Here is a 16145-nt window from a genome sequence, read left to right on the forward strand (position 1 = left end):
ATAAGATTACAATTGGAATTAAAATATGTAAGAGGTAAGATATTCATCACCAACAAAATATTTAAAATACAGATTATTTATTCTGTTAAATCTGTCATATACTTTGACATTGACTTTTCATTTGACATTATTAAATGACAGGAATCCAATTGGCATTTCCTGAAGGCAGAGCAGAGAGCTGTCATTTTTTCAGTTTCCTATCATAATTATCATGACTTACGTATTTCGTGTAGTTTAATTCAAATAAATAAACTAACTTGTCCACTACAGTGTTAGTGACAAGAATTTAGTTTAACTGAAGCAGTGTTGGTTATTTACCAAGTTGTTCCTGTGTGAAATGTTATAATTGGTGACATAACCTACAATCTATATCGTGCCTTAGTACTGTAAAGTTTATAAACCCTCGTCATAGTTTGAAAAGTTGAATAAAATGGAAAACGAAAGAATCAGAAACGTTATCCGTGTGGGTTCAAGGAAAAGCGAGGTATTCAAATCGTCTATCTATTAGATAACCGATAAGCAGATACTTTATTAGTCGTATTATTTTAGTTTTTAGATAATTTATTTACGATAATATAATCGAAATTTGCGACAAAAATACATTATTAGGTGTAGAAAAACTCAAATATATACACGTGAAATGGCATTTCAACTCTCAGGGACATTAAACATGCTCTGCCTATATTATGCAAATTAAAATATTTTAAAATACAACTTGTTTTGTAGTTCAAATTTTATCATGAATTAAAGTAACATTATTTTATTGTATCTGTTTAAGTTTTGTGAATCAATATGCATATAAATGAGGCTAACTTCCTCAAAAATATATTTCTATTTTTTTTATTATTAACTATTAAAACAAGATGGGATGGAGACATTTGTAAAATAAAACCATATTGGATTTTGGAAAAACATGAAGTCCAACTCTTTTCGTATTGTCAGTGATTAAACTCATAATAAGGAGGAATAAAGGGATAAATATTTAAGGCAAATAATTTAAAAACTCATTTCAATATCATTTATGAATTGTTTATTTATTAATAACAATGTACATATAATTTTATTGCAGCTGGCGCTCATACAGACAAACTATGTAATTGATTGCTTGAAGAAAGTGTATCCAGATAAAGAATTTACATTAGGTAATTATAACTTAATTATTTAAATTATATTGATCATTAAAAACTATCTCAGGTAACTAATTAAACCATTCATGTTTTAGAAAATAATTAAATTATGTATTCAAAACGTTATATGTATGTTCATTTACTATTTGTTTAAAAGTATGTTCATTATACGGACCATATTTGATACTGGCTGTGCCCCGCGGTTTTCAAGCATAGCTTCTGCAAGTCTTAGTGTGATGATAGGCTATATTATAGCCTATAGTCTTCATCGATAAATGGGCTATCAAAAAGAATTTAACAAATCGGACAGGTAGTTCTTGAGATTAGCATATTCAAACAAACAAAAATCTCTTCAGCTTTATAAATAATTATTGTAATATATATATATTTAATTATTTATTTATATATTATGTGATTTTCATAAATTTTATTTAAAATTATCAAAAAACAACCTACTACTAGTTTGAAAAGGATCTCTAATATAGCTGTTATTAAACAGTTATAGTGCGGAGGAAATATAATTAATGACTGCATCTCCCCTCTGTAACATATATGAGCATAACTGCAGTTATCCTTACTTGTATTATAAATGCAAAAGTGTCTGATTGTCTGTCTTTCATGTTGTATTGGTGCAAATTTATTATAGAATTTTTTAAAGTAACAGTTTCTCGCTAAAGCTAAACATATTTAAATTAAAATTAGTAAAGTACGATTCAATCTTAATGGCGGCTCGGAAGTTAGGTGCAGGTCCCTTAATGTCCCACTAATACCTCAAATCGTTCTCTGCGCTTCGGATCGTACGATGTTCCGAGACGCCATTAAGTTTGAATCGTACTATCCATACTAATATTATAAATGCGAAAGTAACTCTGTCTGTCTGTCTGTCTGTTACTCAATCACGCCTTAACTACTGAACCAATTTGCATGAAATTTGGTATAGAGATATTTTGATACCCGAGAAAGGACATAGGATAAGTTTTATCCCGGAAATCCGACGGGAACGGGAACTATGCGGGTTTTTCTTTGACTGCGCGGGCGATGCCGCGGGTGGAAAGCTAGTAATAATATAAATTTAGGCATAGAATAATTTATTTTAATTTAAGGAACACATACCTTGTATGTTTTATAAACTTTTATTTACCTATGTGTTGTGAAAAATTATGATTGAAAAATGTGCTATTTTATCAATCAATAAAAATTAAAAAAATAAATATACTACAAGTGGTAACAATTAGATTGCAATTTTTTTTAAATAGTCCTTATTTTTCAATTTTTTTATCACTATGACTGGGAAAATATCAAATTTATATATTTTTATCTCTTTATTATATCAGTGTGGCTTATGTTTCGGCATTATTTAATTACATACTAGTTTCCCGCCCGCGGCATCGCTCTCATTTTCAAAGAAAAACCCGAATAGTTCCCGTTCCCTTGAGATTTCCAGGATCAAATCTATATCCTTTCTCAAATTTCAAACCATCTCACATTATCCAAAATGGTTCACTGGTTTAGGCGTGAAAATGAGGCAGAAAGACCAACAGACACACAGACAGAGTATTTCGCATTTATTTTATTAATAATATTAGTTCGGTTTTAAATTTAGATTTACACTCGCGAATTTAAGTTACGAAAATATAGTATTCGTCTAAAACGATTAGATAAGAAATTACATAACTTATTATTTGTTTATAAAAGGTACAAGATATCAGTGACCTAATGATGATGAGTTATGCCAAATAACTATAGTCCAATTTGAATCTTTTCTACAAAAAATATGAAAAAATTATGTATTTTGTATAAAAAAAAAAAAATTAAAAAAGTAACGGTAATTTTTATGCAAAATGGATATAATTTAAAATCAATAAACACAATTAAGGTTTAAAAAAAATTAACTACGATTTTTTTATTTATTATTTGTAGTAACCATGACAACCCTGGGTGACCGCATACTGGATGTGTCGCTCCCGAAAATCGGGGAGAAATCACTCTTCACAAAGGACCTTGAAGACGCGTTGAGAAATAATACTGTAGATTTTGTAGTGCATTCTCTAAAAGATTTACCGACAACACTACCAGATGGACTTGCTATAGGCGCTGTTTTTGAGAGGTATGTTATTGAATATTTAGTTTCTTAAAGCATTCAAATGCTTTATAAATATATTTTTTTAAAGAATAGAAAAAAATTGCTCTCGTGGCGAACCCGGAATAGCGAAAAACGCGGGTTCGAATCCCGCGTGTATATTTTATTATGTGTATTAATATTCTTCTTTTTCGATATAGAGTCCCACCCAATGAAAGACCGTTGTGATTTTACGCAAGTAATTTGTTTCCTAAGATACATACTTATGTTATTCTTTAATATTTTGTGAGTGTATTTAAACAACATACATTTATGCAATATCTAAATTGTCAACACGAGGAAGGAAATGCCGAATCACAATCAGCGATCTTTCGCATTTTCTAAAACATTGTATATTATACAATAATATAAGCATTCAGTATCAACTTTACAATAAGAAAATAAAATGATGCATTATAATAATTGCGGATATCGATTAAATACCAAACGTATTGTTTCATATGTAGATGGATTTTAATATTATTTTTAAGGATTTACGATTTTTGTCAATATCCTATATGTAATGTAAATTTAAATTAATAGTAATAGAAGGAGGTCACAATTATACCGAATGTATTGCAGATCCAAAAAAAAATAGAATGTTGCTAGGCAAGTTATACTTTGTAAGATTCTAGCCATAAGAGTATAGAAACCGGTTTTAATTCAATCAATAATTTATTTATTAAGGCGCAGATAAACACAATCACAGATATATTATTTTAATTTTAATATTACTTCAGTTTCATTAAATTTTACGTATCGTTTTGTAATGCATTAAATACGTTTCGAAATCAACAAGAAGAAATGAGAAATGCAACAAGATTTTTTCATTCAAATTTAATAAAAGATTATTTTGTACTCGGTACAAAATACCGTCAGGAACAAAAATTTAGATATCCAATGTGTTAAATTACGCCATTTTGTTTAATCACGCACATCTTATTTCACAAAATTGTTCTTAAATTTTCGTTTTAGAAAAGTGGTCTTAGATTCTTAGTAAAAATAGAAACAATGGCGTAGTCTTACTATTATTAAATTCGTAAATCATTTTTTAATTGAAACTATTTTTTTCTTTTTGATGTCGCCTTAAGTTATAAAAGAATTTCCTAGAACTAGAATGTAGTATTGCACACTCGACTAATGCCTACAATTTTATCGCAAACTATATTTTTAAAACCATTTATTTCGTTGATAATGAATGAATATTTTATTATTTGATGAACATATTAATATGTTTAACCTGAGAAATAATAAAATAAATTTGGTATGATACCTAGATCAAACTAGCTAAGAAATTACGAATATGTATCTATCTCTATAACTTATAGTCGTGCGTGTCTTAAAAAAATTAAAAGGGTGCTTTATGTAAATATAAATAATTATTAAGTTTTTATAAAGTTATAGTGCACAAAAAATGAGATAGATATTTAGAATAATGACTTTTTTTCGACAGAGAAGACCCGAGAGACGCACTAGTCGTCCGGGAAGATATCAAGGAAACCACACTCGCCGACCTTCCAGAAGGTTCTGTTATTGGTGAGTCAAATATATAAAACTAGTTTTTGCCCGCTGCTTCGCTCGCGTTCGAATTGTAAAATTTAACCATTCACGAATCCATCTAAAGACACGCAATGGAGCGATTTTAATAAAACTTTATTTTCGAGAATTTGTCCACTGGTTGAATATTTTTTAGTTTTTACTTAGCTATATTTTTGGTAAACATATTATATGAATTTTCGGTCTGGAGATAATTAGAAGGCCAGAGAGTGATATTAGTCCAGTCATTCATTTTATTCATTCATTCATTAAATGGAGCGATTTTATACAATTTTAATTTTATGTCTCGAATCAAATAATTTTTTATACACTAATTTATTTAATTACTTATTTGTTTTTATTTAAAGGTACATCATCATTACGTCGAACAGCCCAACTAAAAGGTAGTTACCCTCAACTGAAAGTGATCGACGTTAGAGGGAACCTTAACACGCGGTTAAGGAAACTCGACGATCCTACAACGGAATACAGCGCATTATTGCTTGCACACGCTGGCTTGCAACGGATGGGATGGGGAAATAGAGTTACTAGGGTAAGTTATATTATAGGGGTATTTATGTTTTAAGGGAATAATTTTAATATTAATAAATATAGGGGTTTAATAAGGAATAGGGTTTGGATTTCATTAAACAGGTGTATCTAAAATACTAACAGGATTATTGATGAATTACAATACTAAAACAAATGCTTTTGAAAATTCAGATGAAAAATCTAATTTTTTTATATATTTTAAACAATAGTAGTTATAGTTACGATTCTTTTTTAGATATTATAGACTCGATAGACCTTTTTTACCAAATATAGCAATTTACGACGACACTTTGTCATTTAAGAAAATTACCATTACATCTTTGAACAATTTCTTACAAAACAATTGATTCTCTATATTAGTTATGTACTTAACTATTAACTAATATAATATGTTTCAACCACACCCAAAAAACAATATCTTTATCAGTCTACATGCAAATTATAAACACACGCATAAATATCGTCTTGACAATGAAAATCTTTGTTCCGATTCAATAACAAGGACTAAATTAATATTCGTAAATTGCAATGTGATTAATTGCCAATCGAATTATTAAAGACTAAACTAGAACACCGGTCAAGGTTGGTTTAGGAAGTAATTATGAATCGTGAATAATTATTGATCTGTGAAAATATTTTTACGCTATTGTTTTTTTTACATGATTGCTATGTATGTGTCTATTTACTGTTATATTTTTTGGGTTTCATGATTTAAATGAAACATAAATTGTATACATGCGTTTTGTCTTCTATCTTAAACAGCTGTTTGTTAAAATATAAAAAAATAAGTAATTTTTCTGTATCAATAAGAAAATTTAACTAGACTTTGTATATTTAGAAGCTTCTATGCACTTTGAAAAGGTCTTCATCACCTTATTTTTCTTCCTACCTTTCAGATATTAAATAGTCTCAAATTTATTAAGGACAATACAAACAAACAAATTGCAATAAATTAAAATTACAATACAAATTTCAAATCAGTCTTGTTTTTCGATTTCAATTGTATATTCATGTTTACAATCCATTTCCAAAGTTTTTCTCTATAAATAGCATTTTCACATAATAATACTAAAGATAATATTCTTTTAGGTGTTGCCATGTTCAGAAATGATGTACGCAGTGGGCCAAGGGGCTTTGGCGGTAGAATGTAGAGCGGATAACGAAGAGATATTAGAAATGTTGGCGCCTTACAACCACGTGGAGACGTATTGCAGAGTCTTGGCTGAGAGGAGCTTTTTGAAGACTTTAGGTTGGTATTGCCATGCGAAAAAAAATTTCGTGCATTTTTTTTTATAGAAATAGCCAGGCATTTGACTGCACCATTATATGTATATTATTTATATAAGAAAGTTGTTCATACTGTAAGTTCTTTTTCATTCAAAAAACATAATTTTTTCTAGTAGTGGTGATGAAAATATACACACACTATCTAATTGATTTAGTTTTCTAATCACTACGCGGAAAAAATATACATTTAAAACCAATAAGATATATTCCCTTTAAAACAATTTTAGAGTAGAGTTATAATATAATAATCTTAGATTACAAAATAAAAGACAGATGGAGCGTTGCCGAACTAAACCGAATGTTTTATCGTCATTTTCAATAAAGCTATGTGTGCTGTCATTTCGCCGCTGCACTGTACGTACACGGTGCTTCTGTGTGCGTGTAATGTTACCAGATATTGAAAAATTTCCCAAATTTTTCCCCAACTACGGAAAAAAGAGGGTTATGTTTTTCGAGTTTATGTATGTATAATATTTCTTTGACACGCCCTGCAGTATAAACCGTTGGACCGATTTTGAGTTGTGAGGTTTCATTGCAATCATCTGAATTATTATGTTAGTGGCGGTAGTGACGTAGGCTATTGTATACATAAATTAGTAGTCAAGTTTTAATTTTTATTTTAATATTATTTCGGGTTTGTTGATATAATGATTTGTTGTATATGTTTTTTTTATAATATTGTAAAAATTCTTTTATTATATAAAGTACCTGCCTACTAAAGTTATATATGGACTAAATATGTAATTGTATTCAATTTTTAATTAAATAAATTACATAAAAAAATGTGTGCGTGTACTAGTGTACACACGTAAGAAGTGAAACTTCTTTATGACCTTATTTTTCAAAAAATAATTTGCAACAAGAATAACGTACGTAACGAAACGAAGAAATGTTACACTAAATTTTTTTCCATACCCGATAAAGAAGTTTCACTTCAAAAATTTTCAATATTAACTATAATAATTATATTATTTTTTATTTTTCAAAATATATGAATGCAAATAGCGGTAGTTTTTAGTCGAGAATACGGGACATTTTATTTTCATCATATCCATCATGGAGTTCACATAAATTAAATCGCTAGCGAAAACGACTATGGCGTTTTTAAGCTTTATAAAAGTAACAAAATAATGTATTATGCTTTTTAAAATAATCTAATAATGATCATGAACCTTTAGTGCACTTTACAAATAATCACATTCACGATCGAAAAATCCAACACCATTACCCTGAAGATCTTTTAACCGTTTTACCGTTTTACCAATAAAAATGGCAAATTCATTTTCAAAATACTGGCAACATACGTTGAAGTTTTGTATTCCTTCATATCTGTAAAATTATTATTCGTATAAAGAAATAAATCGGCCAAATAATCTACAGGAAACCTGTGAAACGATGTTTTATCTTTTTTTTTTGTTTTCGGGAACAAATTTTACAGCGTTTTATTATCACAAGACAGCATTTTTTTACTAAAATTGCAAACCCTTTTTGACGTATTGCATGACACTATATGCGCTATAGCACTAGAGCAGCGACGTATTTGCTTTTGATTTCGTATTTTCTTTGACAAGGGCGACGGGCGGCTGTCATGCTCCATCTGTATTTTATTTTGTAATCTAAGATAATAATATTATCTATATTCTATACAGTAAACACGTTTTTAAACCATATTATTATTATATTTCACAGGTGGCGGTTGCAGCGCCCCTGTAGGAGTTTCGACCAAACTAAAAAAACTAGACACGAATTTCTCTCTAACCATATCTGGAGGTGTCTGGAGTTTAACCGGAGACACAAGGATCGATCACACGCTCGAACAAACGTTCGAACAAATAAAGAAAACGCAAAAACACAAACTAAGCCCCACAGAAGATGAACCCAAAAAGAAAATCAAAGTAGACGAAACTAGAACGGATAAAAACTACAATCCCTTAGAAGAAATGGACAAAATGATAAAGGAAAGGCGGGGAAATTTAAGCTGTGTTGATACCAGGACTTCAGAAGAAATTAAAGCTCTATCGGAAACTATATTTTGTGGTTTGACAGAAAATAAAAGTATTCCGCTCGATGTGATTCAGAAATGTGATAGTTTAGGTCGAGATCTGGCAAATGAATTGATATCTAAAGGCGCTTTAGAGGTTATGAAGGTATCTCAAGATATAATAAGAAGTTCTGTGCAATCTTGATGTTATGACGCAGTTTTTTATATTTTATTGGATTTTAAGTTTTGCTCACATAGGAAAATTAAATTTTTTGTAATTGATATTCGGTAGTAAAAGCTGTGGCAATATGAAATTAAAATGTATGCTTTATAAACAAATTTGCAATATTTATGTTGAGCACACAAAGAAAAATGTACAAATTTTTAGTAAATTTTTGGTGTCAGTTATAAAGAATGTTTACAAGAAAATATTATTTATTTTTAAGGAATATATTTCTTTGAATCTTTAATAACTAAGCGACGAGATCAGAGAACATTTTCCTTACCAGTCCATATTTTAAAATTGGGTGATAAAAAATTACATTCCTTTTTGTCAACAGGTTTTTGACAAAATTATAATTTCGAATGCGCATCCATTTTTATAATTTATACTTTATATAATAATGTGCTCAATTTCGGGATTCCCGCTACAAGTCCCTTCTATGAATTAGGTTTAAAGTTTATGTTAATTTCACTATTTATGAATTTTTCCAATTTATAATTTCACAGTGCACAAAGTTAAATGTGATTTTTTTACTAGTCTTTCAAGTGCAATTTCATCATACTATGTGTATGTGTCTTTTTATACATATTTTGTATTAAATGGAAAACATATTATGTTTCCCATATAAGTATGGGATCCATGTAATATGACTGTTTGTTACTTTTTACCCTAATTTTTTTATCTGGTGCTAAATAATGTACAAAATCGACAAACCGACAAATAATTTACTTATATATAGTGTTCATTTCATAAAGGTGCAAGGGGAATGGTTTTTGGGTTCCAATATAATTCATTTCAATTATTATATTATGTTCTTGTTAACCCTTCTTTTCCAAATGAAATAATGTCATCAATTTTTTGTGACAAGCTATAAGTTTTCGCCAGTTTTCTTTATTTCAATAACTTTTTTCTTTGATCTCTGAAGAAGTTCAATCCTAAACATCCATTTAAAATATTAGGAAAAATATACGTATTGTATCTAAACACGTACTTTACGTAATAGTTTATTCACAAGGGTGATATTAAAATTTAATAATTAAAAAGTTTGTGAAGAATAAATACTTGAAAATTGTCATAATATTTAATATTGATATTTATTTTTGCAACATAAATTAATATCTTTTTCAGTTTTATATTTTAAACAACATTTAATATATTATGTTACTTTTTCGTTGAAAAGTTCTTGTTGTGTTAGAAATTGTATTTCAAAGCATTGTTTTAACTTCATTGCTATGACGAGAGCTGAGTATTGGAGCTCTCTTATGACCTTAGACGATCTTTATGCATGACAAATATACAAAATAGATATGTATAAAATTAATATATTAATAAGAGGTCATGCATGCATGCGTCATTTGAACAAACATGATCATCTAGGATATTATATACCAACGAAAATGCAGACAACCACCAATTTGTAAATATATTGTTATTAGTATAGTTAATGTTATTGCGGAATTGTTTTGTAAATATATGTAGATAGGTAGGTACTTATTAATAATCGGACATTATAATCACGTACTTATTGTTATTGTTGATTTTGGGATATTTTATGAATAAATGGTGAAACTGGGTACAATTATATAGTTTTATTTGTGAATAAGCAATCCCCGATACCTATAATATCATAGTAATTTACAAATATTAAGATATGTACTATAGAACAGGGGGAACGAAAACATCTCCACACACACTTTTAATAGTACCAATAATTCTGACTCTACTTTTACAACTGTTACAATATTTCATTATATATACGATACGATTATGGTTTTTCAAACGTTTGGAAATTCATCTGATTTGACTGATTATAGAAAAAAAATATTGTTGTTTACAATCACCCCTGTTCACAATTACCTACCCACCCTAAGTTCTATAATTTTGAGTAATATCATGTAATATGTAGAAGACATTTCAAAGCATTCTCGCACCGCACATTTTCTTCGCACATTATATTTTGTGGAAAAGCACCGTGTTTTCGTTACATCGATCGTGATATTGACCAATGAAATAATCGGTAGATATAGGTCAAATACTTTTTCATCATTCAATTTTATTTGCAAGTGCTGTTGTTGGTGGATAACAAGACAAAAGAATAATATCGCACCAATTATATCGACTAATACAATTATGTACTATTACTTTGGAATGGAACATTATTGAAAAGATTGAAAGCTATTCTAATGACAGGATTCGCAAAAATTGTGTCTTTTTAGTAAAAAAATTGTCTACCCTCCCATTATGCAGTTAACAGCATAGTCTATTTATACAATAGTTTCGGCCCAAATGCACAAAACTGCAGTTTATTCATATGAATTCTATAAAATATGATGTTGCAACAAATAATCCATACTAATATTATAAATGCGAAAGTAACTCTGTCTGTCTGTTACCCAATCACGCCTAAACTACTGAACCAATTTTCATGAAATTTGGTATGGAGATATTTTGATACCCGAGAAAGGACATAGGCTACTTTTTATCCCGGGAAAATGACGCAATCCCGGAAATCCCACGGGAACGGGAACTATGCGGGTTTTTCTTTGACAGCGCGGGCGAAGCCGCGGACGGAAACCTAGTATGTAAATAAAACAACAATTATTACAATACTTTTATTTCACAATAAAATCTCAATCAAAACTCAAGCATTCTTAACCAGTTGTGAACACAAATTCCTAAATAACACTAACAATACCTACATTATCGTTGAACTTTACTCTCATTAAAAACGCGCGAAGATTTAAACATGGCGGTAATTTCAAGTACACGTTCACAGCCTCTGTACTCGAGTTGAAAAATAATAAAGAAACGTGACAACAATAAAATAATTAAACGAAGCATGAAAATAAAAATAGAATTGAAATAACAATTTCGAAAAATCGAAACGTCATTACCATATTCAAAACTGACATAATTAAAAAAAAAACAATAGACAAGATTTGAGAGCCAGGAACAATAATTATGCACAGATAAATAATAACATCGAAAAAGGGTACAGATAGCGAAAGAATTGATAGGCCATAAACTAAAAACAATTTTATTATTTATTTATTCGACGTCTTCCTCCTGTAGCGCGCCGCCGCTGGCCCGCATCGACGCGCGGAGACGCTCTGATACTTCGGGCAACTTCTTGAGCAGCAGGTGGAAGATTGGCGCCGGCATTGTTTGTTGGAGTACCTGCAATTTACATTTTTAAAGAATATTGTATTTTATTGAAGTGAAACTTCTTTATCGGGCTTGGAAAAAAATTTAGTGTAACATTTTTTCGTTACGCGCCATCTTTTTCTTATCCCTACCACGCGTGATTCGACGTATTTCTGTCAAGTTGCTTAAACATAGTAGATATTTTTTGAAAAATAAGGTCATAAAAAAGTTTCACTTCATACGTGTGTACAACAGTACAAGCACACATTTTTTTTTATGTTATGTCTGTATATTATCACCTAATTTTTGTAGTGAAACTTCTTTAGGCGCATTGATAGTAAAATTTCATGGTCGCATCATGGCAATACCGTCACGTTATGGAATAAGGCGACGATTTTGGTATCTTTGAATCTTGCCAAAGAAGTTTCACTTCTGACACGTGTTCTCGGCACACACTCTCTTTTTTCAATACGAACGCAATTGTATATACCCCAAAGTAACAATCTGATAAATAGATTGTGAAAATTAAGCCCGCTGTGAAAATTTAAATTGCTGTATTTGTAAATAAATTATTAAATAGTATTTAATAATATTTAAAAAACGTAATTTCATTAAAATCCATCTTAAAAATTTGATTATATAAATTTAAATTAGTTTGCTGCTAATGTAGTAATTTGTTGCTACAACTCAGTAATTTGTCCCATATCCTAAACTCATTTATACCTTATCAGAACTATAAGCTCATCTCTTTTATCTAAACTTATCAAATATCTTATTATTGACTGACCGGTTGGCTTGGTTGGTAGTGGCCTTGCCTTCCAAGCCAGAAGTCGGGGGTTTGATTCCCACCCGGGGCAAATATTTGTGTGATGAATGTAATGTTTGCTCCGTGTCTGGGTGTTAATTATCTATTTAAGTATTTATTTAAAATTATATATGTACGTTTATCAGCCATCTGGTTTCCATAACATAAAGCGAAAGCACAGAATACATAATAGTAGCTAAACGCTACAGAACGGACACTCCGCCTAAAAATGGTCCGCATTTTTCTGCAAGGACGATACGCAATGAAGATTGACAAACATTAATCAAATTGACTTAAAGTAATTTTATTATTTTGGATTTGTGATTATCGTTTTTCGTAGAAAATGTTTAGATATTGTGCTGTTTACGGATGTATTTAATCAGAAAAACGCGAAATTTTTTTTACGCTAGTCAAAAATGTGCCAACCATTGCGTGCGTTAACACACACATTTGCAGTCTCTACAGTGTGACTGTCAAAACGATAATTTTGTATGGAGTGTCCGGGATGTGCCGTCAGTCTCAACTGCTTGATGCGGTCCGTGTACGTCCTATTATCTACACGTATCAAATAACATATATAAGTATAAACTCACGCTAAGCAACTGTTGCGTCTGTCCGCACACAGCTACGGCTTGGCCGAGATGCTCTACACCCGCTTCCAGGTCACCAGCTGCCAACAACTCTTCACCAAGTTGGATCTGAAAACATTTTTATGTCAAAACTTTATATGTAGAACATTGGTTCACGTATATCATTATTTTATAGTTAAAACACATTTACAAAGAAAGAAACATTTATCAGCATAAACATAACATAAAAAAAATCGATTTACATTTGCCAAATAACATTTAAAAATAAAAAAAATTGACTAATGAAAGGAAACTTGTTTATAACCTACTTTAAAATAAACTGTATTACAATTATTTACAACATGAATTCCATATTTGGAGCATTATGAGAGTCAGAATCAGCAAAAATGTTGTATCATTACTGTCACTTACAATTAAGTAATTAACTGAAGCTATTTATATGTTTGTACATATAAATATATATCTTATCACTAGTTTCTGCCCGCGGCTTCGCCCGCGTTTTCAAAGCAAAACCCACTTAGTTCCCGTTCCTGTTGGATTTCCGGGATACAAAGAGGCCTATGTCTTATTCTGGATCTTCAGCTACCTACATAGCAAATTATATTGATATTGATTCAGTGGTATTTGCGTGAAAGAGTAACAAACATCCACCCTCACAAACTTTCGCATTTATAATATTAGTAGGATTTAATCTAAAATCAATAGTATTATAATACCTGTTGTAAGAAGAAACGTTGCATGGCTTCATGATCGTTTGTGTCTGGTAGCGGGCCGCCCATTGTGCGCGATCGTGACGCATTTTGTTGTGCTTTTTGTCTGCCTGTAATATTTTAATTAGATTATAATTAAATTATCAATGATGGATATTCATATTCTTTCTAAAATAATGCTTATTGCATTAAATTATGAAGTCAAAAAGGTACATAATATACTTATTTCAAGGATACATGAAAAATATATATTTGAATAGCTTGCATGATCAACAAAAAATAATAATAAATAATTAATTATTTGATGTATTTCACACATGACTCTCAACTATAAAATCATATCATAAAATCACTTTCTTAAATATAAAAGAAAGAGAAACAAACACTTTCACATGTATATTAGTGATGATAAAATGCTTTTAAAAAAAGGTAAAACTTGAATGCCTTCTTGGCTGAAAAATAAATAAAGCCTGCCAGAGCCATAAAAATGTTACCGATGTTTTGTGAGCAATTAAAAAAAAGAAATTGTTATTTAATGACGCTGGCAAGAAATATGTGCATTCTATCGTTATTTATGTGTGCATTCAGATGTGTAAATATCACTTTCTATGTTTCTAATTGTTTATAGTCAGAATTATTGAGAGATGCTTTATTCATATTAATGTATTTTTATAACATCACCACTGCTTGAACGGCGAGGAAACCGACATGTCCAAGAATAAAAAAGTTCAGACATGTCAAGAATCAAAAACTTCAATGACATGTGACATCCATGTAACATATAACCCGCACTTGACCATCATATTGGATTATGGCCTGAACCCTTATTGGAGGCCCGTGTCGAAGCAGTGGGAACATAATGAGCTGATGATGATGATATATTGATGATTATTGTAATGACAGATCCAAGTTCTGCCTTTTTCTTAAATCTTTTCATAGCTTTTTACTTTAGCTACAGATGATATTTCTAATCACTAGGAATTATTCAAGATTAATTAATTTAACCTTTATATACAACCTTCTTGGTATGTTTTGATAATGAATAATTATCAAATATTTAATACATATTGCTGTATAACTGTGTTTGGAATGTTATGAAATTATTTTTATTTCTATGATGAAATGTTGTGTATTATGGGTAGGTCTAAGAATCAACCAGCATTTATTTTGTTACCCCTAAATGATAAGGGTAGGTAAGGAAGAATAACGTTCATCAGACCAGCTTGTATAACTATAAATGCTTAATTATTACATACATCTAAATACAGGCATGTATTTTTAATACTACCTCAGAAATTTACACTCTATTTTGCATATGGCTACAAATGCATGTTGAAAAAAGCTGTTTAATAATTAATTAATATTTAATAGTAACTAGGAGACACACAACCAACATCTAAATACATATTATTAATACATATTACTTATATTTAGATAAGTCCATTAGTCCAAAACTCCAAAGAATACTAATTTGTGAATATTATTATAAAATGTTATTACTATATATTTTGTCTACTTCATTTGCTCATATGTACATTACTGCAAGTATAAAGGGTAAACGTAACTGGTGTCTGGTAAAACAATATTGAGAATTTAAACCACAGTTTATACTAAAAAACGTGACATTGTTACGTACCGAAAAATTTTTAGGTTGTTATTATACAACAGCTGATAATATATTACTTGTAAAGCGCCGGAAAATTAGTGCACAACGTTCATTGTAAGAGTGAGTTAAAATAAACTTTAAATATAAAACTTACGTTCTCTCAATTTCTTTTTGTAAAGCGGATCCTTTCTGCGTTGCTGATCAAAATACACACAATACCCTAAGAAAAGAGTTCCGGCTAGGCCAACTGCAATTCCAAGAGTTGTGCGTGTTAGTTCCATTTTAAAATATGTTTTGTAGCAATAGATTCATATAAATAATCGAATTCCACGTCTTTTTAGTTACAAAATTTAATGTCCGCCATTTACTGAAGAGAAAGAATGAATGTTGGTATCCCTGTTTTTCACTATTGTTATGATTTTTTGGATACGTTCTATATATGCATTTATGTAATTATTTGAATAA

General features: G+C 30.0%; 2 protein-coding genes across 2 annotated transcripts; one reads left to right on the plus strand and one right to left on the minus strand.

The window, feature by feature from the left end:
* The first annotated feature begins 179 nt into the window (after nucleotides 1-179).
* On the plus strand, nucleotides 180-10407 carry Hmbs (porphobilinogen deaminase-like protein l(3)02640). The gene is made up of 7 exons (XM_090117177.1): nucleotides 180-484; nucleotides 1070-1142; nucleotides 3048-3234; nucleotides 4700-4782; nucleotides 5151-5335; nucleotides 6424-6583; nucleotides 8311-10407. The coding sequence occupies exons 1-7, from the start codon at nucleotides 431-433 to the stop codon at nucleotides 8805-8807; spliced, it is 1239 nt and encodes a 412-aa protein (XP_089973303.1). The 5' UTR covers nucleotides 180-430; the 3' UTR covers nucleotides 8808-10407.
* A 1016-nt stretch (nucleotides 10408-11423) lies between these two features.
* Nucleotides 11424-16072, minus strand: LOC149896851 (mitochondrial import receptor subunit TOM20 homolog). Its single transcript, XM_090117178.1, has 4 exons — nucleotides 15835-16072; nucleotides 14081-14184; nucleotides 13368-13472; nucleotides 11424-12002 (listed from the first exon to the last, which is right to left on the minus strand). Exons 1-4 carry the CDS (start codon nucleotides 15959-15961, stop codon nucleotides 11874-11876), a joined length of 465 nt encoding a protein of 154 aa, XP_089973304.1. The 5' UTR covers nucleotides 15962-16072; the 3' UTR covers nucleotides 11424-11873.
* Between the last annotated feature and the right edge of the window lie 73 nt (nucleotides 16073-16145).

This window comes from Colias eurytheme, chromosome 27, assembly GCF_061535395.1.
Source record: "Colias eurytheme isolate Ceu_HAF_F1 chromosome 27, ilColEury1 Martin Lab GWU primary, whole genome shotgun sequence".
NCBI lineage: Eukaryota > Metazoa > Arthropoda > Insecta > Lepidoptera > Pieridae > Colias > Colias eurytheme.